The 27,645-nt window shown below is 50.8% G+C and overlaps 1 protein-coding gene across 1 annotated transcript in view; it reads right to left on the bottom strand.

Moving 5' to 3' along the window:
- Positions 1 to 18,178: 18,178 nt before the first annotated feature.
- LOC142310223 (lysozyme C-like) overlaps positions 18,179 to 27,645 on the bottom strand; it is a 39,661-nt gene continuing 30,194 nt past the window's right edge. Inside the window, exons 3-4 of the mRNA XM_075347712.1 lie at positions 21,333 to 21,408; positions 18,179 to 18,264 (exon numbers count right to left, since the gene is read on the bottom strand). Coding sequence (XP_075203827.1) covers positions 18,207 to 18,264; positions 21,333 to 21,408 — 134 coding nt within the window. The 3' untranslated portion in view covers positions 18,179 to 18,206. The remainder of the gene's footprint in view (positions 18,265 to 21,332; positions 21,409 to 27,645) is intronic.

Genomic DNA, 27,645 nt, shown 5'->3' on the forward strand with positions numbered 1-27,645 from the left:
CAGGAGTATCTCCAAATGAACATCGATGCCATGACTGTGCAACTGGAGCCTTGCTCCTTTTGGGCTTCAAACCTACAAAAATGGCCAGAGCTCGCAACTTATGCCTTGGAGATTTTGTCGTGTCCAGCTGCCAGCGTTGTCTCTGAACGTGTATTCAGTGCTGCTGGGTGTGTGCTGACAGATAAGCGCACGCGTCTGTCCAGTGACAATGTGGACAGACTGACGTTCATCAAAATGAACAAGTCATGGATCCAGAAGGAATTTACTACCCCTGTGTCATCCTGGGGAGAGTAAATGCTTGTGGATTTGGAATGTGCTTGATGCAAATCAAAACATCCTGTTTGCAACTAGGGCCCAAGTGCTGCCACTGATGGGGTGGGTGTCTGTGTGGCCCAATTTTTGGAAAAAAGGGAGACTCCGCTTGGAGTAACCCTTGCTTGCTGTGTTTTTAAAAGAAGCCAAGATGAACAGAGCTGGGATCAGGAAAGACTTTGCTACCTACCCCGGTGTCATCCTGTGGACGGCTAAGAATAGCGTATTTTTGAATGTGCTTGATGCAAATCAAAACATCCTGTTTGCAACTAGGGCCCAAGTGCTGCCACTGATGGGGTGGGTGTCTGTGTGGCCCAATTTTTGGAAAAAAGGGAGACTCCGCTTGGAGTAACCCTTGCTTACATTGTTTTTAAAAGAAGCCAAGATGAACAAGTCATGGGTCAGCAAAGACTTTGCTACCTACCCCGGTGTCATCCTGGGGACGGCTAAGAATAGCGTATTTTTGAATGTGCTTGATGCAAATCAAAACATCCTGTTTGCAACTAGGGCCCAAGTGCTGCCACTGATGGGGTGGGTGTCTGTGTGGCCCAATTTTTGGAAAAAAGGGAGACTCCGCTTGGAGTAACCCTTGCTTACATTGTTTTTAAAAGAAGCCAAGATGAACAAGTCATGGGTCAGCAAAGACTTTGCTACCTACCCCGGTGTCATCCTGGGGACGGCTAAGAATAGCGTATTTTTGAATGTGCTTGATGCAAATCAAAACATCCTGTTTGCAACTAGGGCCCAAGTGCTGCCACTGATGTGGTGGGTGTCTGTGTGGCCCAATTTTTGGAAAAAAGGGAGACTCCGCTTGGAGTAACCCTTGCTTGCTGTGTTTTTAAAAGAAGCCAAGATGAACAGAGCTGGGATCAGGAAAGACTTTGCTACCTACCCCGGTGTCATCCTGTGGACGGCTAAGAATAGCGTATTTTTGAATGTGCTTGATGCAAATCAAAACATCCTGTTTGCAACTAGGGCCCAAGTGCTGCCACTGATGGGGTGGGTGTCTGTGTGGCCCAATTTTTGGAAAAAAGGGAGACTCCGCTTGGAGTAACCCTTGCTTACATTGTTTTTAAAAGAAGCCAAGATGAACAAGTCATGGGTCAGCAAAGACTTTGCTACCTACCCCGGTGTCATCCTGGGGACGGCTAAGAATAGCGTATTTTTGAATGTGCTTGATGCAAATCAAAACATCCTGTTTGCAACTAGGGCCCAAGTGCTGCCACTGATGGGGTGGGTGTCTGTGTGGCCCAATTTTTGGAAAAAAGGGAGACTCCGCTTGGAGTAACCCTTGCTTGCTGTGTTTTTAAAAGAAGCCAAGATGAACAGAGCTGGGATCAGGAAAGACTTTGCTACCTACCCCGGTGTCATCCTGGGGACGGTTAAGAATAGCGTATTTTTGAATGTGCTTGATGCAAATCTAGCTGTGAAGTGTACAACTGGGGCCCAAGTGCTGCCACTGAAGGGGTGGGTGTGTGTGGGGCCCAATTTTTGGAAAAAAGGGAGACTCCGCTTGGAGTAACCCTTGCTTGCTGTGTTTTTAAAAGAAGCCAAGATGAACAGAGCTGGGATCAGGAAAGACTTTGCTACCTACCCCGGTGTCATCCTGGGGACGGATAAGAATGGCGTATTTTTGAATGTGCTTGATGCAAATCTAGCTGTGAAGTGTACAACTGGGGCACAACTGCTGCCACTGAAGGGGTGGGTGTGTGGGGCCCAATTTTTGGAAAAAAGGGAGACTCCGCTTGGAGTCACCTTGCGGTGTTTTACATGACTTTAGAAGGGCGTGCCATGCCTATATCTGTGTGTCCTCCTCTTTTTCCTTGTCCAGCTGTTTTGTTTTCGCATGAGTACATGTCCTTGTCACTTTCCCATGTGTTTGTGTTGTGTTGTGAGTTGTTTGTCACCTTTTGGACACCTTTGAGGGTGTTTTCTAGGTGTTTTACTGTGTTTGTGATTGCCTGCCATTGTTTCCTATGGGCTCGAGTTCGGTTCGTCGAACGTTCGACGAGCCGAACTCGAGCCAGACCCCCCGTTCGGCGAACCGCCTCGAGCCGAACCGGGACCGGTTCGCTCATCTCTAGTCCACAGGTCGAGATCTTTAATAAATTGGTAACAGACGATCTTAAAAAACTCCATAGAACTGGGCAACATCATAATCTTTCAGTTAGACATCGAGAGGCCCTGAAACAATTAAAATCTATGGAAGGGATAGTAATTAAGCCTGCGGACAAAGGCGGGAACGTGGTGGTGTGGCCTACCCAGATGTATGAGCGGGAAGCGTTCCGTCAACTGCGAGATCGTGATTCTTATATTCCCCTTACTGAAAATCCTATGAACAAATTTTCATTAGAATTAGTTGGTATCCTGGAGGTTGCTTTGGCTCAGGGAGTTATTACAAAGAAGGTTTTTGATGGCCTCCACATCAAATTCCCAGTGACACCTACTTTTTATCTGCTGCCAAAGATACACAAGAACCCCCGGTGTCCCCCAGGGCGTCCCATTGTCTCTGGCATAGGAGGGCTATGCGACTCTGTTTGTAAGTTTATTGAATATTATTTGCACCCCTTGGTTGAGACGCTGCCCTCCTATGTTAGAGACACTTCGGACGTCCTGAGGAGGATCGACGGTATATATTTAGACCCTGGTTCTATCTTGGTGGCAGCAGATGTGGAGGCATTATATTCATGTATCCAACATAGAGATGGCCTTGAAGCAACTAGTTTCTACCTGCGGGAGAGCCGCTGGGAGACGTCCATGCAGAACTTGATACTGGAACTCCTGGAGTTCATCCTGACACATAATTTCTTTTTGTTCAAGGATCGGTTCTTCCTCCAGAAACGGGGTACTGCGATGGGTGCGGCCTGCGCGCCGTCATACGCAAATCTCTTTCTCGGATATTGGGAGAGAGAGATTTTCGGTGGCGGTGCTCGGGCCGCCTCCCATGTGCAGTACTGGTTGCGCTACATTGATGATGTTTTTATCATCTGGGGAGGAACCGATCCTGAACTTTATTCTTTCTTTTCTGACTTAAACTCTAATGATCGAAATGTCAGGCTGACCTTCAGGAGTGACAGTGTATCTATGGACTTCCTGGACATCAGAATTCTTGTTCAGTCGGATGGAGCTATCCAAACAGATATTTTTAGGAAAGAAACATCAGTGAATAGCTTATTACATGCAACATCATCTCATCTGCCCTCCACCATTAGGGCTATTCCAACAGGGCAGTTTTTGAGACTAAAAAGGGTGTGCTCCTCTGACCAGACTTTTGATGTCCGGGCAGGAGACCTCTCCCAGCGGTTTAGAAATAGAGGATATAGTTTGCGAAATATAAAACGAGGCCACTCCCGGGCCAGATCCACCCCCAGGAGCCAATTACTAGCGTCATCTACGATTCAAAAATTTAGTAATCCATCAATTAGATTTATATCTACGTACAACAACCAGTGGGGGGAAATAAGACGCATTCTCGCTAAGCATTGGTCTATTTTACGAACAGAACCTTCACTGGGCAGGATTCTCTCGGATCAACCTCTTATGACTGCAAGGAGGAGCAAAAATCTGAGAGATATCCTAGTCCACAGTCATTATATTCATCGAGACACTCTTCCCTTCAACGTGGGGAAACCGAAGCGAGGTTGTTTCCCCTGTGGGTCCTGTCTGTCATGCAAAAACATTGAAAGGGCTTTTGTTTTTATGTCGGCTGATGGTCAGAGAGAGTATGAGATTAGGCATTACATCTCTTGCAGCACGGATCACGTAATCTATCTGGCCAGATGTGGATGTAATCTGGCATATACGGGTTTAACTTCGAGACAGCTGCGTATACGCACACGTGAGCATGTACGTGACATCATAGCGGCGAGGGATGTTGCCAGTCTCGACTCTCTCAAAACCATTCCCCGGCATTTTAAATTATACCACGATTGTGACCCATCCTCTCTTAAGGTACGGGGCATCGACAAGCTCCACCTGGGTGCAAGGGGCGGTAATTTCAAGCAGGCCCTTGCACGTCTTGAATGCAGGTGGATAGTTACACTAGGAACTATGTCACCCGGTGGATTGAACGAACAACTGTCGTTTGCCCCTTTCCTATGATCCACCATCTTTTTTCGTCCTCTGACTAGTAGGAGTAATAGGCATAGTAAATTGGTATATATGGTTGCCATGGTCTCATTTTAATCTATGTGTTTTGTGTGTTATGTTTTAGGTTTCTCTTTTTTACATCAGGTTTTTACTGGAGAATCTGGTAGTAGTGCATTATCGCTTCAAATGAGTTATTGAGATCATCACTTTGCGCCAGGATTTTCTGGAATTCCACAGTTGACGGACAAAGAGAAGAATTGTACAACCATATTTTTGGGAGAAGAATATATATATATATATTTTTCTCTTTGTCCTGGGACTATTAGTTGTATATGTCATTATCTGTGTTGGTTATATAAAATGATTTGTTGTCAGACGCCATATATCCCTTTGAATGTTTTTCAATCTGCTATGGGATGATTCTATGTTTTATGCCCATGACATCTTATCTCAAATATATGGGCGATCAGATGATAGGGTTGGCGCTGCATTCACGGGATACATGGATAATGGCGGTTGTTGTTATCCTGATATGAGATGTAACATGCTTCCCCATGATATTCGTAGCGCAGCATAAATATGGGATGATATATATTTATGATGTTATATGCTATTATTGTGCTGTGCCCTGGGAAAGCATGAATCGGATTCAACTATTGTTCCCATAATGTGGATAAATTGTACCCTGGCATGCAATATGTTGTAAATAATGTCTCTACTTCTCCTGTTTAGTAGGATGTCCGTGACGGCGGGACGCATGCGCGGTGCGGTCTGTGCATGTCCGCGTCTGCCGGCTTCCGTACGGCATGGCGCGGGTGTCTGTGTGACGACACAGTAAACACCCGCGTCATTTCCGGGAATGCCTAACGACGCGCACCTATGCTAGGATCGCGCCCCTCCTGCGTCCAATCGGCCGCCGCCACGTACATCGCGGGTATGTATTTAAACCTGCTCATGATTTTATACACAATACACCACGGCCCCCCGAGGAAGCTAACGAAACGTGCGCGTCGGGGCACGTTCTCCACTCTAGCATCCATTCCAGCATGGGTAAGCGCACTACCAGTAATGTACTTTAGATTTAACTATGGGACTCAGCTTTAGATGGAAAAACAGCTGATTGAATAGACTGTTTATAATTCCTAATTGTCTGGTAGTTCAGAAGTTCACTCCTTATTCATAGATTTATTATCAGGAAAGCCCATTGACCATTATTGTCACCTTATATATAGTCAAAATTGTATTTTAATGACTGGTGTTATTATTAAATAATGCTTGGTGGTCTATTCACCTGACCGTACAATCTAGAACTTTTGGTTTGGACCTTTAAATCTTATCCCCATGCTGGATACTGGACCACTGTGATATTTTTGTCAGGAATCCTCCTATCTACTTGTAATTATATGTTATTTGTATAAATAATATTTTGAAATAATGTGTATCTTGTTATAATGTAAAATTTGAAATAATAAATATTTTTATATTTTTGCAAAGATACTAGTGTAATAATTGAAAATTCATTTTGGGCTATGATTCCCAAATTTTCTCTCTTGTTTTATACATGGCTGTCTGTGTCTGCTGTTAGCGGCCATGTAGCAGAGCTGAATGGCAGATGACATAGTAAAAACGCATCCCTACACATTACACACGCTTGTCAAGTCAATAAATAAAAAAAAAAAGGGTGCCCGATGCATACGTCACAGAACACATGATCTAAAGGATCGCACACAAAATTTATCAATTTAACATAGGCTAGTAACGCACGTGTGACAGCAAATGAACGACCTACGTGCAATCTCATTCAATCGCATATGCGACCTGGGCGTGTCACATCGCATACGAGATCGCATACCTAATTGTAAGGTGTAAAGCTGGCTTAATATCTTCACTGTTGTCCCATGAAAGATAAAACCAAATATTTACAAAATTGTAGGGGTGTACTCACTTTTATGATACAGTGGAACCTCGCTTAACGAGTAAACCACTTAACGAGAATGTCGCTTAACAAGCAAAGCTTTCTGTAACTTTGTAACTCGGTGTACGAGAAAGCTTTGCTGTACGAGCACAATCCTCACCGCACACACTTCCGGTTCCGTACATCCACCGTGCTCTAACCCGCACTTGTAGTCCACACAAACACACGCAAGCACGCACAAAAAACACACAAACAAACACGCACGCACACACATACAGTATTATGCTCAGCTTACCTTCCGTTCCATCGCCGGCCTCCTGGGTCTTGTAGTCCGCCGGTGCATCGCGACGAGGGAAGAATCCTTGCGGCAAACTACAAGACCCAGGAAGCCGGCGATGGAACGGAAGGTAAGGTGAGCATAATATGTGTACCTTCCGTTCCATCGCCGGCCTCCTGGGTCCTGTAGTTCGCCACCCCATTTTCTAGGAGTGCAGACCCTCCATGTGAGGAGTGTGGGTGCAATGAATCTGGTTCGAGTTCGGTTCGGCGAACCGGTTCGGCGAACCACTCGAACCCATAGGAAACAATGGGAGGCAATCACAAACACATAAAAACGCATTATAAATGTACACATATAGTTATATACATTGCCATAACACTTACCTGTCCCCGGGATGTGTCCTGCTCTCTGTCTCCCGCAGCTTTTCCATCGGTAATCGCTGCGTCCTCCGGGAACACCAGCAGTGAGGCAGGACCTATGGTGACGTCAAAATAGCCATGTGACCAGTCACGTGTCTATCATCTCATTGGCTACAGACTGGTCACATGACTATGATGCCTCATGCTAGGACCTGTCATTGCATCTCTCTGTTACACGGTGCGCGTTTGTGTATCGCCGTGTACCGGCGACATGCTCTAGCACATGGTCGACTCCCCGCTCTGCTTCCCCATTCCCTTAAGGTATCGTCACACTAAGCGACGCTCCAGCGATCCCACCAGCAACCTGACCTGGCAGGGATCGCTGGAGCGTCGCTACACGGGTTGCTGGTGAGCTGTCACACAGGTAGATCTCACCAGTGACCAGCTCCCAGCCAGCAGCGACGCGTGGAAGCGATGCTGCGCTTGGTAACTAAGGTAAATATCGGGTAACCAACCCGATATTTACCTTGGTTACCAGCGCACACCGCTTAGCGCTGGCTCCCTGCACTCCTAGCTAGAGTACACATCGGGTTAATTTAACCCGATGTGTAGTCTGGCTATGTGTGCAGGGAGCAGGGAGCAGGCACAGACAGCGTGAGAGCGAGGGACGCTGGTAACGAAGGTAAACATCGGGTAACAAAGGAAAGGGCTTCATGGTTACCCGATATTTACCGTAGTTACCAGCATCCGCAGAAGCCGGCTCCTGACCAGCTGACACAGCCGGTCAATAACGGAGATCACCGTTGCAGCAACGCGCTTGGTAGCGGTGACGGGGACGTCCCGCTACCAGCACGCAGTGGCACAGGAATCACGTGATCGGAGCAGCGTTGCTATATCAACCCGTGCCACCACTTACAGCCGGGAGCCTGTGGTCACTCTCACAGAGTGATTTCTGCACGGAGCACAGCATCTTCCCCCATGCAGCTGTGCTGTCTGATGTAGTAGAGCTGCATGTGTTGAAGGGGAAAGAAGATAGAAGAGCAGGATCGTGGAGGGCTGACAGGGGGTAATGAACATGGAGTCTCTAATGTGTCTGTGTATTTATTTCTATTAAAGTATTTTTTTTTTGTGTGATGGGTTTTTTTTAACCCTTTATTGGAGATTCTTAATGGCCGGGTCAAACTTGCCTGACATTAAGAATCTCTGACTTAATACTAGCTAGTAAAACAAAGCCAATATTAACTCATGATTACCCAACAAGCCACCCGGCTTCAGGGCTGTTGGAAGAGTTGGATACAGCACCAGGAGATGGCGCTTCTATGAGAGCGCCATTTTCTGGGGCGGCTGCGGACTGCAATTCGCAGCAGAGGGGCCCAGAAACCTCGGGCTAATCTGTGCTGTGGATTCCAATCCCCAGCTGCCTAGTTGTACCCGGCTGGACACAAAAATGGGGCGAAGCCTACGTCGTTTTTTTGTTTTTTTTAATTATTTTATAAAATTCATGAATTAAGTAAAAAAAAGGGCTTCCCTATATTTTTAGTTCCCAGCCGGGTACAAATAGGCAGCTGGGGGTTGGGGGCAGCCCGTACCTGCCTGATGTACCTGGCTAGCATACAAAAATATGGCGAAGCGCATGTCATTTTTTTTGTAGTTTTTTGGCAAAAAAAATAAAAAATGCTTCCCTGGAGTTTCCATTGCCAGTGAAAGTAACACCAAGCAGTGGGGGTTAGCAGCCAGTAGCTGCTTGGATTACCCTTAGCTAGCAATACAAAAAATGCAGCGGAAGCCCAGATATATTTTTTTTAATTATTTATTTAAATAACTAAAAACAAAAAAGGCTTCCCTGTATTTTGATTGCCTGACATGACAGTGCTGTAAAAATAAATCTTTAAAAAAAATGACGTAGCGCTCCGCGGTATTTTTGATTCTCAGTGCAGATAAAGCAGACAGCTATGGGTTGCCACCCCCATCTGCCTGGCGTGACCTTGGCTGGCAATCAAAATACAGGGAAGCCCATTAATTTTTTCTATTTAAAAGATAGTTAAAAAAAAAATGATGTTGGGTCCCCCCATTTTTGATAGCCAGCTAGGATAAAGCAGACGCCTGTAGCCTGAAAACCACAGCTGGCAGCTTTACCGTGGTTGGGGATCCAATGTGGAGGTCACCCCAGGCTCTTTATTTATAATTATTTTATAAATATTAATAATTAAAAAAAAAAGTAGGGTCCCCCCCAAATTGGATCACCAGCCAAGGTAAAGCGGACAGCTGTGGTCTGGTATTCTCAGGGTGGGAAGGTCCATAGTTATTGGGCCTTCACAGCTTAAAAATAGCAGGTCGCAGGCACCCCAGACGTGGCGCATCCACTAGATGTGCCAATCCTGGTGCTTCACCCCAGCTCATCCCGTGCCCTGGTGCAGTGGCAAACAGGGTAATAAATGGGGTTGATACTAGATGTAAAGTCACCTGACATCAAGCCCAGCAGTTTGTGATGTCATGGCGTCTATCAGATACCCGACATCATAAACTGTCAGTACTAACAAAAAAAATCGACAAAAAAAAATTATTTGAAAAAACACTCCCCAAAACATTCCCTATTTCACCAATTTATTGTAAGAAAAAAAATAAGGGGGTCCCACGACAACTCTGGACCGTCTAGAATATGCGGGGAGACACTTAGGGAACATATCCCCCATTTTCTAGGAGTGCAGACCCTCCATGTGAGGAGTGTGGGTGCAATGAATCTGCACCCACTCTCCCCTGGTCCACAGCAGCAGAGTCCATGTCGTAACGGTTGCTACCAAATCTGCAATGCTCTGCTCATGAGGTAAGGGCATGCCTAATCAGGAGAACTATTCTACATTTCCAAATATTGGTATTTGCTGATATTATTGCTATTCCACCTACTATATATTGGGGATAGGATCTTGGAGATGGAATACCCCTTTAAGTCCAGTTATCCAGCTGAATGAATACTAAACAACAGAGCTCGCTATTTAGATGTGTTTTCTTGTGGCGTATAACGGACTCTCATGTTTGGTAGTCGTTCAGCAGGGCAACTATAAAATCAAATACCTCCATTTGGAAATGTAGTATATAGCTCTCCTGATCAACTATGTTCCTTACCTCATGAGCAGGGCATTGCTGTAAAAATAATAATTTATTCATTTATACAGCGCTATTAATCCCATAGCGCTTTGCATACATTGGGAACACTGTCCCCATTGGAGCTCACAATCTAAATTCCCTATCTGTATGTCTTTGGAGTGTGGGAGGAAACCAGAGTACCCGGAGGAAACCCACACAAACACGGGGAGAACATACAAACTCCTTGCAGATGGTGTCCTTGGTGGGAATTGTACCCAGGACCTTAGCGCTGCAAGACTGCAGTGCTAACCACTGAGCCACCGTGCCACCCATTTAGCTTACAGATGCATAACCACCACTCACTGTGTCTGAACACAGGAAGCTGAGCTGACAGCCGCTCTATGCATGCGGCAGCGTCTATTGTGAAGGAGAGGGCCGCGGGGGATCAACTCTGCACAGGTACCGTGGGACACCGGGAAACCCCGGTGGGGCTATAGGGGGTGACCTAGCAGGGCCTGGGGAGTTTTCTGTCGCATGTGTCATGGCACAAGCGACAGAAATCAGAGGTGTAGGGTGAATGCGGCCGGCGCGCTGCTGTGCGCGCGGCCATCTTGGATTTCCGGTAGGGGGTCAGGGGGGGCACTTTGGCAACACCGGGGGACCGGAGAGGACCGGGGAGGAGATTTATCATGTTTGTTCATGCCAGATGGGAGATAAATAATTTTTTACCGACGCTGTCATTTATTGTAACGTGATCATCGGTATACGGTGTATACCGGTGATCACGTGAGCGGGGACCGGAAAAACCGGCCTAAATCATGATCTCCAGGGTCTCAACTACCCCCTGAAACCCCGGAGATTTTCTGATGCTGGGGGGCGCTATTCACTTATTTCTGCCTGCTGTTTATAAATAAACGGCAAATCAGAATACATTCACACGACCGATCCGTTTTTGCGGTCCGCAAAAAACGGTTCATTTTTTTTACGGGTGCATCCGTGTAGCATCCATTGCTGTTCCATATACGGTCCGTATGTCATCCGTGTGCCTTCCGTTTGTTTGCGTACTGAAAAAAAACTGAAGGAGGTAAAATACATAAATTTACCCAGGATCTGTGATGCCCAGGACCCCCAGGGGTCACAGGTAAAAACACACAACACCACACACACCCCCACCCCAGTGAGGCACCAGCAGCCAACAAGTCCTGACTGCCTCCCTCAGGTCTAGCAAGGCACACCAGGTGGGCGGAGCCAGGCGGATAGGCACGCCCTCCGAGGACTCTGCTGGCCTGAGGCAGAGAAAGGACAAGTGAGTCGAGTGGGGAGAGGAGTAGTGAGAGGAGTAAAAGTGGCGAGCTGAGAGTCAGGGGCCTAGGACGGAGCCTAGGACCCCTTGGAACGGTCAGGCAGGCAGACGGTGGTGGCCGTCTGCAGGAATCCGGTCAGGGACTGAACTGCGGAACCGTAGGGATCGAGAAGAGGGTGGTGACCCTTCGGACCCGAACCGGGGAGCTAACAAGTCAACCGGAGCATCAGGCAGGGTACTCAGACCCCGTTCTAGCCCAGAAGCAACCTGGCTCAGACAAATCTACTGATTGCGGTCTGGACCTCTAGGGTTTATTCCCACCCAAAGTCCCGATAGACGGCAACAGCCCACCGATTCCGGATAAGAGCCACCGCCAAGGGCCAGAGATCCAAAGGGCCAGCGCCTGCGGGCAAAAGGGCTCCTCCGGTACCCAAAAGCCGGGGAGCGGACTACCGTTGCTGAAGCATAGGAGTCACTATAGCAAATTTAAAGGTGCAGGAGAAAGGCGACATCACCAACCTCACTGGGGACACACGCAGCCGGCTGCGGGCACCGATCTACACTGAACTTGGTTTACCATTGACTCTGTATGGTTTAATCGTGAGTACACCAGTGCCATCAGGCACCGTGTTGCAAACGAGCCCCTGCGTCCTGCAACCCCCCGCTCCTGCAACCTGGCACCGGGACCAACAAACCACCTACCCACGGAGGGGTCAACACCTAGCTGCGACCCTCCACTGATTCCGGACGAGCCCCCGCACCCTCACCGCAGCGGTGGTGCCCATCACCTCACCACGACCCGTGGCTGGCGTCACGAACTGTTACCGGTCACCGCGGATCCGGACGTGAAACCGGTCCACCCCAAACCAAACAACCAAACCCCCCTCCTTTCCAGAGCGACGTGGCCCCCGGTCCGGAGTTGCTCGAGCCACCGACAACCCGAGCCCGGATCCGAGCGGCTCGGCGGAGAGCAGCCGAGCCCCCAGGGCGGTACAGATCCATAGCTTCAACCTACATGAGGCAGTCACATGTTCACTCCAGTGCCATTTTCTACTGCTTTTCACAGCGTAGAGCGCTCTGGTGATTTTCTTGTGGTTGTACACTTCATATCAGTCTTTTCTGTCATTATAATGGCAGAAAGACACATAATGTCCCACTCTCCTGCATTTTGTAATTTTGCACCCTTTGGTGCCTTTCATGTCGCACTAAGGGGTGCTTAGCCTTGTATTTAGCCAAAAAAATGAAAAAAAAAATGACGTGGGGTTCCCCCTATTTTTGTAGCCAGCTAGGGTAAAGCAGACGGCTGCAGCCTGCAGACCACAGCTGGCAGCTTCACCTTGGTTGGTAATCCAAAACTGAGGGCACCCCACGCTGTTATTTTAAATTAAATAAATAATTAAAAAGAAAAAACACGTAGGGGTCCCCCCAAAATTGGATCACCAGCCAAGGTAAAACAGACAGCTGGGGTCTGATATTCTCAGACTAGAGAGGTCCATGGTTATTGGACTCTCCCCAGCCTAAAAATAGCAGGCCGCAGCCGCCCCACAAGTGGAGCATCCATTAGATGTGCCAATCCTGGTGCTTCGCCTTAGCTCATCCCGTGCCCTGGTGCGGTGGCAAACGGGGTAATTTATGGGGTTAATACCAGATGTGTAATGTCACCTGGCATCAAGCCCTGGGGTTAGTGAAGTCACGCGTCTATCAGATACCTGACTTCACCAACCCAGTCAGTAATAAAAAAAAATAGACGACAAACACATTTTTATTTGAAAAAACACTCCCCAACACATTCCCTCTTTCACCAATTTATTAGAAAGAAAAACAAATCCAGGTCTGCTGTAATCCAAGGGGTTCCTATGACGATCCACACTGTCCCAGTCAATGAAGAGCAGGATGTTCCCCATTGGCTGGGAGAGCAATGCAGTGACCTGAGCTGACATCAATAGGTCAGCCCAGGTCACTGCAGGGGATGACAAGTGCTGCTGTCAGCGAGGTACATTACCTGCGCTGATCTCCTGCACTGCTGACAGCACCTGTCACTGACTTCAATGACCTTCACAGCCAAGTATCGCGAGCGGCCCGTGACGTCACCGCTAGTCACAGTCTCGGGTCGGAAGTGAGAGAAGGTGATGTGACAAGCGGCGGCCATGGAGTACAGTGACAGCGCTGAGGTCGGGAGGGAGGGACTTCATCACCGCAGGTAAGCCGAGCGGGGCCATCTGTGCAGAGTGAGGTGGGCAGAGCCTAGCGGAGTAATGTGTGCAGAGTGCCAGGTGGGCGGAGCCTAGCGGGGTAATGTGTGCAGAGTGCCAGGTGGGCGGAGCCTAGCGGGACCATGTGTGCAGAGTGCCAGGTGGGCGGAGCCTAGCGGGACCATGTGTGCAGAGTGCCAGGTGGGCGGAGCCTAGCGAGGTAATGTGTGCAGAGTGCCAGGTGGGCGGAGCCTAGCGGGACCATGTGTGCAGAGTGCCAGGTGGGCGGAGCCTAGCGGGGTAATGTGTGCAGAGTGCCAGGTGGGCGGAGCCTAGTGGGGTAATGTGTGCAGAGTGTCAGGTGGGTGGAACCTAGCGGGGCCATGTGAGCAGAGTGCCAGGTGGGCGGAGCCTAGCGGGGCCATGTGTGCAGAGTGCCAGGTGGGCAGAGCCTAGCGGGGCCATGTGTGCAGGCGGCGGAGGAGTGCAAAGTGGGTGGAGCCTAGCGGGGCCATGTGTGCTGGCGGCGGAGTGCGAAGTGGGTGGAGCCTAGCGGGGCCATGTGGCGCTGAGGACGTCAGTGTCGTGGACTGCATGGCTGGGGACAGGTGAGTGTGAGTGTGTGTGTGTGAGTGTATGTGTGTGTACATGCCGCGTGCAGGAGGGGGCGGAGCAAGCCTAGCGGGAAGTGTCGGCTCCCTGCACACGTAAGTAGGATAAATATCGGGTTACTAACCAAAGCACTTTGCTTGGATACCCGATGTTTATCTTGGTTACCAGCTTACCGCAGGCTGCCAGCGATGGCTCCCTGCACACTGTAGCTTTAAAAAGCCACGCTTTTGCTGATAGAACCGTTCTCGAACTTAACTCGAACTGTCGAGCTTATAGCAAAAAGCTCGAGTTCTAGTTCGATCTAGAACACCCCCAAAATCACTCGAACCGCGAACTAGAGAACCGCGAACCGCGCTCAACTCTAGTAACAACACCAACCACATCTCACACACACCCCCACCCCCTGTGAGGACATATCAGTCACCCAAAAGGGAGACCTGATGCCTCCCTCAGGGCCAGTAGAGCACACCAGGTGGGCGGAGTGAGGCGGAAAGGCACGCCCACCAAGGAGACTACTGTCCTGAGGCAGGAAATACAAGCAGATGAAGTGTAGAGTGTGACAGTGACAGGAAGTGTAGAGGAGCAGAGCTGTCAGGGACCCGGGTAGGAGCCTGGGACCCTTGAAACATCAGGCAGGCAGATGGTGGTGGCCGCCTGCAGGAGTACCGGTACAGCAACCCGCGGATCCGTAGGGACCGGGCCAGGGTTGGAGCCCGCCGACCCTGAACCGGGGAGTCAACCGTGTACCGGAGCACCAGAAACCAGGTACTCAGACCCCGTCCTAGCTTAGAAGCCACTGAGTTTAGGCAAATTGACTGATTGCTGGCTGGACCTCACGGGTTCATCCACACCCAAAGTCCCGAAAGAAGGCAAAAGCCCACCGATACTGGGTGAGTGCCACCGCCAAGGGCCAAACATCCGACGGGCCAGCGCCTGCGGGCAACCGAGGGCTGCTCCAGCAGCTCAACGCCAGGGAGCGGGCTACCACTGTCCAGGCAGGGGAGCCGAAAAACCACAACAAGAGGTGCAAGGGAAAGGGGCCACCATCAACCTCACATGGGACACGAGCAGCCGGCTGTGGGACCCGACCATACCCGAACTTTGGTTTACCAGTGACTCTGAGTGTGAATTAATCGTGAGTACACCAGTTCCATCCGGGCATGACACTGCACTGCAGCACGGCACCCTGCACCCCGACAACAACACCAACGCTCCAGTCTTCCCCCCAACCGGGCCCCGGGACACACCGCCCCTACCCACGGAGGGGCTAACATCTAGGCTGCGGCCGCAACACCGATTCCGGACGAGCCCGCCTTCACTCCAGCCGCAGAGGTGGTGCACCCCGTCACCACGACCCGTGGGTGGCGTCACGACCCGTTAGACGACAGCGCGGCCCTCCCCGGCTGCGCGTCTTGTCCCACACTAACACCACCCCCCACTGCCTCCCCTTTAACAGAGCGACGTGGCCCCCTGTTTGGAGGCACTCGTGCCACCGATAACCCGAGCCCGGACCTCGAGCGGCTCAGCCCGAGCAGCGGCCGGGCCCCTCTCAGGGTGGTACACAATGATTTCCTATGGGAAATCTTGCTTTGCTGAACGAGTAACTTGGTTAACAAACACACTCCCAGAACGGATTGTTCTCGTAAACCAAGGTTCCACTGTATACTGTAACTGTAGTTCATGGACAAGAACACGTATTCATTGCGCTACAGATTTTATTAATTTGAGAAATGAGAAATATTTACTTTTCATTTTTTTTCAGACAATTCCACAAGAAGGAAGAATAACTACATTTTCTGCATGATTTTTTTCTCACATTTTGAAAGCAGTTTATTTGTCTATAGCACGGAGAGGATACTGATCCTAAGACCCCAACCGATAGCTCAACAGAACCCCGAGAACTGTGCAGCTCAGGAGAGAGGAGGGAATAGCTTCTGCCTGTGTCACGGATGTGTCTGGACCTTCAGGTGCTGCTGCTGGGACCAGTTGCAGAAGGGCTCGGCGATCGTCCAGACATTAATAGACACTGTCCCCTTAAGGGTTGGATTTATGTTTTTTTTTCTGTTCCTTGCCAGGTTGGAGAAGCTGGTAATTAAGGGCCTTTATAAGGTTGGGCCTCTCACTGCTACAGTGTGAGTTTTACTCTTCACTTAGAGAAGTTGCTTGCTCTAGTGTGCATGTTGCTTCAGATTACTGTAGCTGTATTTTCTGAAGATTCCCTCTCAAAGATAAGTTGTTGTTTTTCCTTTTTCCCCTTTTTCTGGTTAGTTTTGTATTTGTTTTTTCCCCCCTTGGATGGTGGGTGGTAGGATTTAGTCCTAGGGTCTGGCTAGGAGACAGGGGCATGTTGGCGGGCCACACCTCCTAACCATTATAGGTACCTAAGGTTTGAAGGTAAGCACAGGGGTCCCCAGTGTCAAGGTCAGCGTAGGAGCCCTTGCCCCCCCCCTCTTTGTGTTACAGCCTTCCTTATTACCTGGAGTCCACTTGCTGGGTGTGTCGCGGGCGGCGGGGCGCTGCGCTCACTAACGCTCGGGTCCGGCGCTGCTGCTGCTGCTCGGTGGCTCGAGCGGTGGGCCGGATCCGGGGACTCGAGCGGCGCTCCTCGCCCATGAGTGAAAAGGGGGTGGCTTGTTTGGGGATTTAGTCCGTGACGCCACCCACGGGTTGTGGTGAAGAGGGGATCCCGGAAGCGATGGTAGGGAGCAGCTGGGATGTTGTTCTCCCCCTCCGTGGGTAGGGGTTGGTTGTCCCGGGGCCCGGTGGTGTGACGAGGAGGCAGGGTTGGTGAGGTGCAGGGTTGCAGGGACAGCGCGGCGCGGTGCCAGATGGCACTGGTGTACTCACTCAGCAACAGATGCACAAAGTCTCCGGTAAACCAAACGGCTGCATGGACGGGTCCCGCAGCCGGCTGCAGTGTCTCTCCCCGGACAGGTGATGGTGGCTGTCTTTCCCTGCACCTTTGTGTACCAAGTTGACTCCGATGGCTTCCCAACGGTAGTCCGCTCCCTGGCGTATAGGTGCCGGAGGAGCCCGTTTTGCCCGCAGGCGCTGGCCCTTGGATCTCTAGCCTGTGGCGGTTGCTGTATATCCTCACGGTGCGGACGGTTGCCTTCTGATGGGACTTGGCTAGTTAGGAAACCCCTGGGGTTCCTGTCACACACGGATTTGACTATTGTCAGCGGCTCCAAGCCTGGTCGGGGTCCGATGGCCCTGCCTGTGTGCTTAACTTCACTCCGGTCCCCGATTCGGTACCGGTGGGCCACCGCCCAATCCCGGTCCTACGGTTCCGCAGAGATCCATCACTCCTGCAGACGGCCACCCCCGTCTGCCAACCTTGCTGACAGTGCCTGGGCTCCTACCCAGACACCTCAAGTGTTCACTCCTCTCACTTTCACCTCCACAACTGAACTCAACTGACTCTTTTCCCGCCTCCAGGCCTGTGAACCCCTCGGTGGGTGGGGCCAACCGCCTAGCTCCGCCCCACCTGGTGTGGACATCAGACCCTGGAGGGAGGCAACAAGGGTTTTTGTCTGACTAATGTGACTGTCTGGGGGGTGGGGGCATGTGTGTGTTTTGTCTGTGGCTACCTGGCTAGTCCAGGGCGCCACAGGTGTCTTTTCCCACAACAGCGTGACAGTCTGACTGCACACACAGGGCAGGACAAATTCAATAGCCGACATATGCTATGTACTCCACTCTGTGTGTGCTCAGGTTTGAGCTGTCCGCTCCTTTTTCCACAGCTGTTCACTTCTCTAAAGGGAGTCTATTTAATCTGAGAGTAACATGATATGGGGACAGAGAGTCTGATTCCAGCAATGTATCACTTACTGAGCTGTCTGTTGTTTCAATGAAATCAGCTTTTAATCAGCATGAGAATATTACTACACAACTAGCTGTATCCTGCCATTTAGTGCATCATGCTGCTCTCAGATGGGAGAGCAAAAAACCTGGTGACAGATCCCTTTTAATGCCAAATTCAATCAATGGTTTAGAGAAAAGACGTAAAGATTTTTTATTAGATCTTTAGGGCTGGTCAGTTTGTAGCAGGATGATCCTATTAATATTTCAAATATCCTAAAAGATCCTTGTTCTGACAGTGCGGTGCCCAGACAGCCCTATATGAGAAAGAGAAAAACAATATATTATTATTATTATTATTATTATTATTATTATTATTATTATTATTATTACTACAAAGAGAATAAAGGGCATGAGAAACTTGGCTGCTTTTTCCAGTAACACTCATGTCTATGGGTTGTGCTTGGTATTATGGGGAAATTCCATGACTGCAGTAATGCAGAGGATGTGAACTTCCAATTAAAATTACCCCCAAAGAAACAACACACACACTTATTGGATTAAATTGTTAAATCAGCCTTTATTATAACAAACATAAAGTATTTTTCATTTTATAAGACGCACCGGATTATAAGACGCAGCACAAATTTAGAGATAAAAAAGGTTAAAAAAAAATGGGGTCTGTCTTATAATCCGGTGTTGTCTAACTGGAGGGGGGCAGCAGTAGTGGTGAACCGGGGTCACAGGAGGCAGAGGTTGTGCTGGCAGCTGCGGCGGGTCCATTGTGTCAGCCGCGGCGGGTCTGTGGTGGCAACGGCGGTCAGTGGCGGCAGGCGCGGCGGTGTCCGTAGTGGCAACCGCGGCGGGTCCGTGGCGGCAGCAGCTGCAGCGGGTGAGTGGTGGAGCAGGCCAATGCAGTGAGTGTCCCAGTGTGTCCACAGTCCCGGTTCAAATGATGGTGCCTGGAGAGGCGCATGTGCAGATGGAGCTCTCATCCAAGGACTCCATCTGCGCACGCGCTGACACTCGGAGTGGCGCGTGTGCAGATGGAGCTCTCATCCAAGAGCTCTAACTGAGCATGCGCTGACTCCCGATGCCATCATTTGAAACTGGGACCGCGGACACACTGGGACACCTGCCACGCAGCCGCCTGCACACACAGAGTGGCAGCCAGCAGGCCGCTTGCCGTCCCGCACGAACAGAGAGGCAGCCGGCACCGACAGGCACCCGGCTGCCCGCACACAGCCACAGGCACCCGGCTGCCCGCACGCAGCAACAGCCACCCGGCTGCCCACACGCAGCCACAGGCACCCGGCTTCCCGCACGCATCCACACACACCCGGCTGCCCACACACAGCCACAGGCTCCCGGCTGCCCGCACGTAGCCACAGGCACCCGGCCGCCCGAAAAACAGCCACAGGCACCCGACTGCCCGCAGACAGCCACAACCACCCAGCTGCGCGCACGCATCCATAGGCACCCGGCTGCCCGCACCCAGCCACAGGCACCCGGCCGCCCGCACCCAGCCACAAGCACCTGGCTGCCCGCACCCAGCCACAGGCACCCGGCTGCCCGCATGCAACCTCAGGCACCCGGCTGCCCGAACGCACCGGTCGCCAGACAGCCCCCCCGGTAAGCTATATTCGGATTTTAAAGACATACCCCTCATTTTACTCCCATATTTTTGGGAGGAAAAGTCCATCTTATCATTTAGAAAAATACGGTATATAATTTTGAGAAAGGAGGTTCTTGGAGCTCCAAAGCCTGGCGGACAAATATCCATATGATAAATAACCATCCAGCATCACCCCCAGCTGCAAACACAGGCTCGGGGACACCTTTATTGCCGGAAAACATTTTACCATATTACCGACACCCATGGACTCGCCCACCCTGTAGAGCCCCAAAATCCACTAGGCAACAACAAATTACCAAAATAACAACAGGAGGTTATCTCCACAAAGAATAATCCATATAACAAATTTTCAACACCAGCTCCAAAAACCCTTTCCTCACCGACTGCCGAAAAGACACCACACCAATTTTACCTAATACCCTAACCTATGTACTGTATAACCAAGTTAACCTGGTGGCCGGGACCTCCAGAGAGGTGCCTTTATGCCAGTTTAATAGACCAAAACTCACCCCTAAATATAGCCCCGCTCTTTTACCTACTCCGCACCCCCTTTATTCCTCACATTGAACTTTTTACCCCCATTCTCCTAGCAGTATTCAATTTTATTAACCCATGCCCAGCCATACCTGGCTGAGTTATGGGATAGTTTCACCCATGGCTATGCTAGGGCTACGCTTTTTCAATTAATCAGGCTCATATAAAACTTCCATCATGGTCGTGCTTTTAGAATCTTATATTTTCTATTGTAGTTTATGGATATTAAATAGTCACAGACATGAAATGTATAAAGAGCTTAGAAGATTAATATACATATTTTTATTATTATTATTATTATTATTATTATTATTATTATTATTATTATTATGTGCATTATATAGCACTGTGCTGCTGTTGGCTCTTAACTCCGTCCAGTAATGACCGATTTTCATTTCTGAAGTCTCATTTTTTCCTATATTTCTTCCAAGAGTCCTAACTTTATTTTCTATGACTTAGCCATATCAGGGCTTGTGTTTTGTGGACCGAGTTGTCGTTATGAATGATATCACTCATTTTACCATAAAGTGTATTAGAAAGTGGAAAAAAATTCAAGTGTAAGGAAATGGTAAATGAAAAAAACAATTCCAACACCAGTTTTTCAAGGATTTTTTTGCCTTGTTCATTTGGCAACAAAACGTACCTGGGACATGATTTTGCAGTTAGTATGATTACAGTAATAAGTTTTGGTTTTTTTTTTTATATTTTGTTTTTTTAGTGGTGGAAGAAAATTTAGAAAATTGTTGAAAAAAATAAAAACAGGCTGCTCATAATTTTTTTATTTTTTATTGATGGAGCTGAGTGAGGCTTTTTATGTGAGGGTTTGTCCGTCTGACGTCTGTAAGGAATTAAGCTTCCTATATTGGCACTATAAAACAGACAGAATATTATCATTTCTTCTTATGATTTGGGGCACTATATTAGAAAAATGGCTGCTATAAATAAATATAATTTAGTCCCTATTTAGATGAACTATGACCGTCTATCTCCAGATATCTGGAGACACCAAACCTTGCTACCTACATTTTTATGGCTTCTATGATTGATCTGATGTAGCTAAAAATTTCTGTGACATCTCAATGATAGGGAGCAGTATGAATTAACCTCAACTCATCTTTTTCCTGCTGTGGGTGGAATGCAATGTGGAAATAGTAATACATATAAAATGTAAAGAAAGCGCACATGATTCTGTAACAGATCGGAGTTAAGACCTACCAGGCAGTATATGGATACAATCTTTTAATTTTGATGGCACATAGGACATCATCCATTAAGTTTTGGCCGAGTAACTCTGCACAAAAGAAGACAACATTACAGTGAATTCTCCACTTACTAACAATTTTTTCCAACAACGTGATTTGCAGCTTTTTTATTCAGTAGGAATTGAAAATGCTGCAAAGCCTTCAATGTCCTGAAATACACATTTAACATTCTCAGGTCTCCTAAGACTGTCCTTCTCCTTTGAAGGTCTTTAATTAGTGATGAGCGGACTTGCAGATAACCAGCATCGGGTCCCTGTTATCTGGTTTTCAAAATCCGGTTCCGATCTCCATATAAGTGTATGGGGATCAGAATCCGTCGATTAAAAATGTTGGTAGACGGGATGGGGGATAGGAGCAAGTGCGCTGTACTTACTGAGCATCCATCATGGCGTTCCAGGCCGATCATTCACTTTTGGTATGATAATTAACAATAATTGAATATTCACCGTATTCCTGTCATGCTCCCCGGGTCCTCGGCTCCCCTCCCCGGGTCCTCTGCTCCGCTCCCCGGGTCCTCTGCTCCGCTCCCCGGGTCCTCAGCTCCGCTCCCCGGCTCACCTGCCATGCTCCCCGCTCTCCAACCTCCGGTGCCCGTCCTTCCCAGGCCCCCTGGTCTCCGCTCCCGGCGCCCGACGGCTTCCCAGGTCCTGGCCGGCTCCCCTGCGTCCTCCTCTCAGCTTCCTTCCCTGGCTTCTGGCACCCGGGCCGCGCGCACGTGCATTAGGGCGCGCGCGCGGTCACTGACCCTTTCTTAAAGGGCCAGTGTCAAATTACAGGAAATGATGCACATAGGTACAGGGTATATAGGGGGTTAATGTCCAAGGGAGCGGGGCCTGTTCTTCGTGTTTTCCCAAGCTAGGAGTCAGGTCTCCTTGTGTTTTGTGAGATACTTACCTCTCTATCTTCTAGAGCCGATCCTGCATCGCCATCCGGTTCTGCGGTACCTCGAACCCCGAACGCTGTCCATCTGCCATCCTGACAGTCCATACCATCTCGGATCCCTGCGGTGACCCGTCATCTCGCTCCAACGGTTCCGGACCCCGCCTGACACCATCACGGCTTCCGAACCTGAGCTCCGTCACCCGGACCACCATCAGTGACCTCGTGGTCCCAGGGACTTCTCCATTTTCTTCCAGTGCACGGACTGTCCTGCTACCTACAGTGCTCCGGCTACCGGACTCCTTTCCCTCATCCGGGAGTTCGGCCCAGTGGATCCACCTCCAGGGTCTACCCGTCCATCTGGCCCTAACAGTAAGAACAGGCCATGGATCCCGCCGAAGCACTAGCGGCCTTGCATGAGGAACTCCAACGCCAGCGTGAAGTTCAGACCCGCATGCTGAACTTTATGACTTCCGTGGACACCCGTCTGACCACGCTACAAGCGGCAGTCACGTCTTCATCATCCCGAGCCTCCACTAGTCAAGCCACGACCCCCGCTCCCGTGGCTGTCTCTTCGGATGCTTCCAGACTGTGTTTGGCCACACCACCCCGGTACGCCGGAGATCCCAAGACCTGCAGGGGGTTTATAAACCAATGCTCCCTCCATTTCACGCAGCTGCCACATCTGTTTGCCTCCGACCAAGCCAAGGTCGCCTTCATCATGTCTCACCTAGAGGGCGAGGCACTGGCGTGGATGAACCCCTTGTGGGAGAAGGAGGAACCTATGACCAAGAACCTCCAGGAGTTCCTGCAGGCCTTTCGCAGCACCTTTGACGAACCCGGACGCGCCTCCGCGTCTGCGTCATCACTTCTCCGGTTACGTCAGGGAACACTGACGGTGGGTCAATACGCCATCCGTTTCCGCACCTTGGCTTCAGAACTCGGGTGGAATAACGAGGCCCTAACCGCCGCCTTCTGGGAAGGACTATCGGGTCGAATCAAAGATGAGCTGGCTGGACGTGATGTACCGTCCACCCTGGACGCCCTGATTACCCTAGCGACTCGAGTGGACGTACGCTTTCAGGAGCGGTCCAAAGAGGTATCCCGTGAGAGACGTCCGGTACGGCATTCCTCTCCTCCACGGAAGCCCACCGTACTCCAGTCAACGGCCTCTGGTGTCTCCGTTCATGAGCCCATGCAGATCGACCGTGTGCGACAGTCTGAACAACGTCGAGCAGAGCGGCTCGCCAAGGGTCTCTGCTTTTACTGCGGAGAGGGCACACACCTGCTACGCGCCTGTCCTGAGAGGCCGGGAAACTCCAAAGCCTAGGGTTGGTAGGAGAGGCCACCCTAGGTGCTGGGACTCTCTCAGACCCAGTCACATGGACTGTGCAAGTAACAACGGGAGAGACGCGGTTTACGGCTGAGGCGTACCTCGATTCTGGGGCAGCAGACAATTTCATCCAGCAGGCCACGGTGGACAAGTACCAGGTGCCTGTTACTCCACTCGACAAGCCCCTCGTGATTGCCTCTGTGGATGGGAGACCTCTCTCTGACACCATCTCCTGGATCACCAAGCCGCTTGAACTGCGTATCGGTGCTCTGCACACCGAGAACATCGCTCTCTACGTCCTCCCACATATGTCACATCAAATTCTGCTGGGTCTTCCCTGGTTGCGGACACACGAGCCTTCAGTCAGCTGGGGCACTGGTGATATTACTCGATGGGGGCCTTCTTGCCATGAGAGGTGTCTGAAGACCATACAACCCATCCGGCGACCTCCGGTTCCCGAGTCCCTACCGGGACTGCCCTCAGCCTATTGGTCCTTCGTGGACGTCTTTGACAAGAAGGAGTCCAAAGTACTTCCGCCACATCGTCCTTACGATTGTGCCATTGACCTGCTCCCAGGAACTACACCACCTCGAGGACGGATATATCCACTGTCTCCAGCCGAAACAAGGGCCATGTCTACGTACATCACAGAGAGCCTGGCTAAGGGATTCATCCGGAGATCCTCCTCTCCTGCTGGAGCAGGCTTCTTCTTCGTAAAGAAGAAAGAGGGTGACCTACGCCCATGTATAGACTACCGGGGATTGAACCTAATCACCGTGAAAAACAAGTACCCCCTGCCGCTCATCCCCGAATTGTTTGATCGGCTCAGAGGAGCTCGTGTGTTCACCAAGTTGGATCTTCGGGGTGCCTACAACCTGGTCCGTATCCGCTCAGGGGATGAATGGAAGACCGCGTTCAACACTCGCGATGGGCACTATGAATACTGCGTGATGCCCTTCGGCCTGTGTAACGCACCAGCTGTCTTCCAAGAATTAGTGAACGATGTGTTTCGGGACCTTCTCTACATCTGTGTGGTGGTATATCTGGACGACATCCTTGTCTTCTCTCCGGACCTCCAGACCCACCGAGAGAACGTGCAACTGGTTCTACAGCGACTGAGAGAGAATCGTCTGTACGCCAAGTACGAGAAGTGCGTCTTCGAACAGTCTTCTCTCCCCTTCCTGGGGTACCTCATCACCGATACCGGACTGCAGATGGATCCCAAGAAGGTCTCCTCCATTCTCAACTGGCCTCCTCCTTCTGGACTGAAGGCAATCCAACGCTTTCTCGGATTCGCTAACTATTACCGCCAGTTCATTCCTCACTTCTCGGCTCTGACTGCTCCTCTCTCCGCTTTGACCAAGAAGGGGGCTAATCCAAAGGACTGGTCACCTGCGGCCGACGCCGCGTTTGGCGCTCTAAAACGAGCCTTTGCCTCCTCTCCTGTACTCCACCGTCCGGAGTTAAACCGCCAGTTCACCTTGGAGGTGGATGCCTCCTCCTCGGGAGCCGGAGCAGTGCTCATGCAGAAGTCCTCCTCCGGGAAGATGGTGACGTGCGGTTTCTTCTCCAAGAGCTTCTCCGCGCCTGAACGCAATTACACCATCGGTGACCGAGAGCTATTGGCGGTCAAACTGGCTCTGGAGGAATGGCGCTATCTTCTGGAAGGAGCAGTGTACCCTGCCATTGTTTACACAGACCACAAAAACCTGGAATACCTGCGGACTGCTCAGCGACTGAACCCACAGCAAGCCAGGTGGTCCTTGTTCTTTGCCCGGTTCGACTTCCAGCTTCATTTCCGACCCGCAAACAAGAATGTACGCGCTGATGCCTTGTCTAGGTCTTTCGTGCCCATGGAACAGGAGGAAGAGACATCTCAACCCATCATCTGTCCAAGCAAGATTATTCCGGTGGCTCCTGTCACCCTGGCCCAGATACCGCCCGGGAAGACCTATGTCTCTGAGACTGACAGGCAAAAAGTGTTACACTGGGGCCATGCCTCGAAAATAGCCGGTCATGCAGGTCAGAAGAAAACATGGAGCGCTATTGTACGTCATTACTGGTGGCCATCCCTGCGCACGGACGTCGCCTCTTTTGTCTCTGCCTGCTCCTCCTGTGCCAGGAACAAGACACCCAAACACCTGCCATACGGCCGTCTTCTGCCTCTGCCCATACCCTCAGTTCCCTGGCAGCACATAGCGATGGACTTTATTACGGACTTGCCATTGTCCTCCGGACACACAGTCATATGGGTCGTGGTGGATCGATTCTCTAAAATGGCCCATTTCGTTCCTATGGCTGGACTGCCCTCTTCTCAGGAACTCGCGGACGCCTATATACATCACATCTTCCGCTTGCATGGCTTTCCTTCACACATAGTGTCCGACAGAGGAACTCAGTTCACCTCCCGCTTCTGGAGGGCTCTCTGCAAACATCTGGGAGTGACTCTAGACTTTTCATCTGCCTACCATCCTCAGTCTAATGGCCAAGTGGAGAGGGTCAATCAGATATTGACCTCTTTCTTACGTCACTACGTGAACGCCCATCATGACGATTGGTCCACGCTTCTTCCTTGGGCAGAATTCTCCCATAATCACCACGTCAGTGAGTCCTCCTCCAGTTCTCCCTTCCATGTCGTCTACGGACTTCAGCCGTCTGTCCCATTGCCTGTATCCTCGTCCTCGGACATCCCTGCTGCTGATGCAGTACTCCGTGACTTTACAACCATTTGGGACTCAGTTAAGGCGTCCCTTGCACGGGCAACCCTGCGGATGAAGAGACACGCGGACAAGAGACGCCTAGATCCTCCGTGTTTCTCTCCGGGAGATCTCGTCTGGCTTGCTTCCAAGTACATCCGACTGAAGATACCATCCTACAAGCTGGGACCTCGCTACATCGGGCCGTTTAAAGTCCTCGGCAAGATCAATGAGGTTTCCTACAAACTACAGCTCCCGGCCACAATGAGAATACCCAACTCCTTCCACGTCTCTCTGCTCAAGCCGGTTGTCCTTGGTCCCTTCTCCGCTGCCGCCAGCCCGGCTCCTCCTCCTATTGCTGAGGACGACATCTATGCGGTAAGGGATATCGTGGCCATGAAGACCGTACGTGGTCGGCAGTTCTTCCTGGTGGACTGGGAGGGGTATGGTCCTGAGGATAGGTCCTGGGAGCCCAGGGAGAACGTGGGCACTCCTCTGATCCGTGCCTTCATGTCCCGGTTGCGGGGAGGGGGGTGTGGGGGGGGGGTACTGTCACGCTCCCCGGGTCCTCGGCTCCCCTCCCCGGGTCCTCTGCTCCACTCCCCGGGTCCTCTGCTCCGCTCCCCGGGTCCTCAGCTCCGCTCCCCGGCTCACCTGCCATGCTCCCCGCTCTCCAACCTCCGGTGCCCATCCTTCCCAGGCCCCCTGGTCTCCGCTCCCGGCGCCCGACGGCTTCCCAGGTCCTGGCCGGCTCCCCTGCGTCCTCCTCTCAGCTTCCTTCCCTGGCTTCTGGCACCCGGGCCGCGCGCATGCGCATTAGGGCGCACGCGCGGTCACTGACCCTTTCTTAAAGGGCCAGTGTCAAATTACAGGAAATGATGCACATAGGTACAGGGTATATAGGGGGTTAATGTCCAAGGGAGCGGGGCCTGTTCTTCGTGTTTTCCCAAGCTAGGAGTCAGGTCTCCTTGTGTTTTGTGAGATACTTACCTCTCTATCTTCTAGAGCCGATCCTGCATCGCCATCCGGTTCTGCGGTACCTCGAACCCCGAACGCTGTCCATCTGCCATCCTGACAGTCCATACCATCTCGGATCCCTGCGGTGACCCGTCATCTCGCTCCAACGGTTCCGGACCCCGCCTGACACCATCACGGCTTCCGAACCTGAGCTCCGTCACCCGGACCACCATCAGTGACCTCGTGGTCCCAGGGACTTCTCCATTTTCTTCCAGTGCACGGACTGTCCTGCTACCTACAGTGCTCCGGCTACCGGACTCCTTTCCCTCATCCGGGAGTTCGGCCCAGTGGATCCACCTCCAGGGTCTACCCGTCCATCTGGCCCTAACAATTCCCCACCT

The sequence above is a fragment of the Anomaloglossus baeobatrachus genome, chromosome 5 (genome assembly GCF_048569485.1).
Source record: "Anomaloglossus baeobatrachus isolate aAnoBae1 chromosome 5, aAnoBae1.hap1, whole genome shotgun sequence".
Classification (NCBI taxonomy): Eukaryota; Metazoa; Chordata; class Amphibia; order Anura; family Aromobatidae; genus Anomaloglossus; species Anomaloglossus baeobatrachus.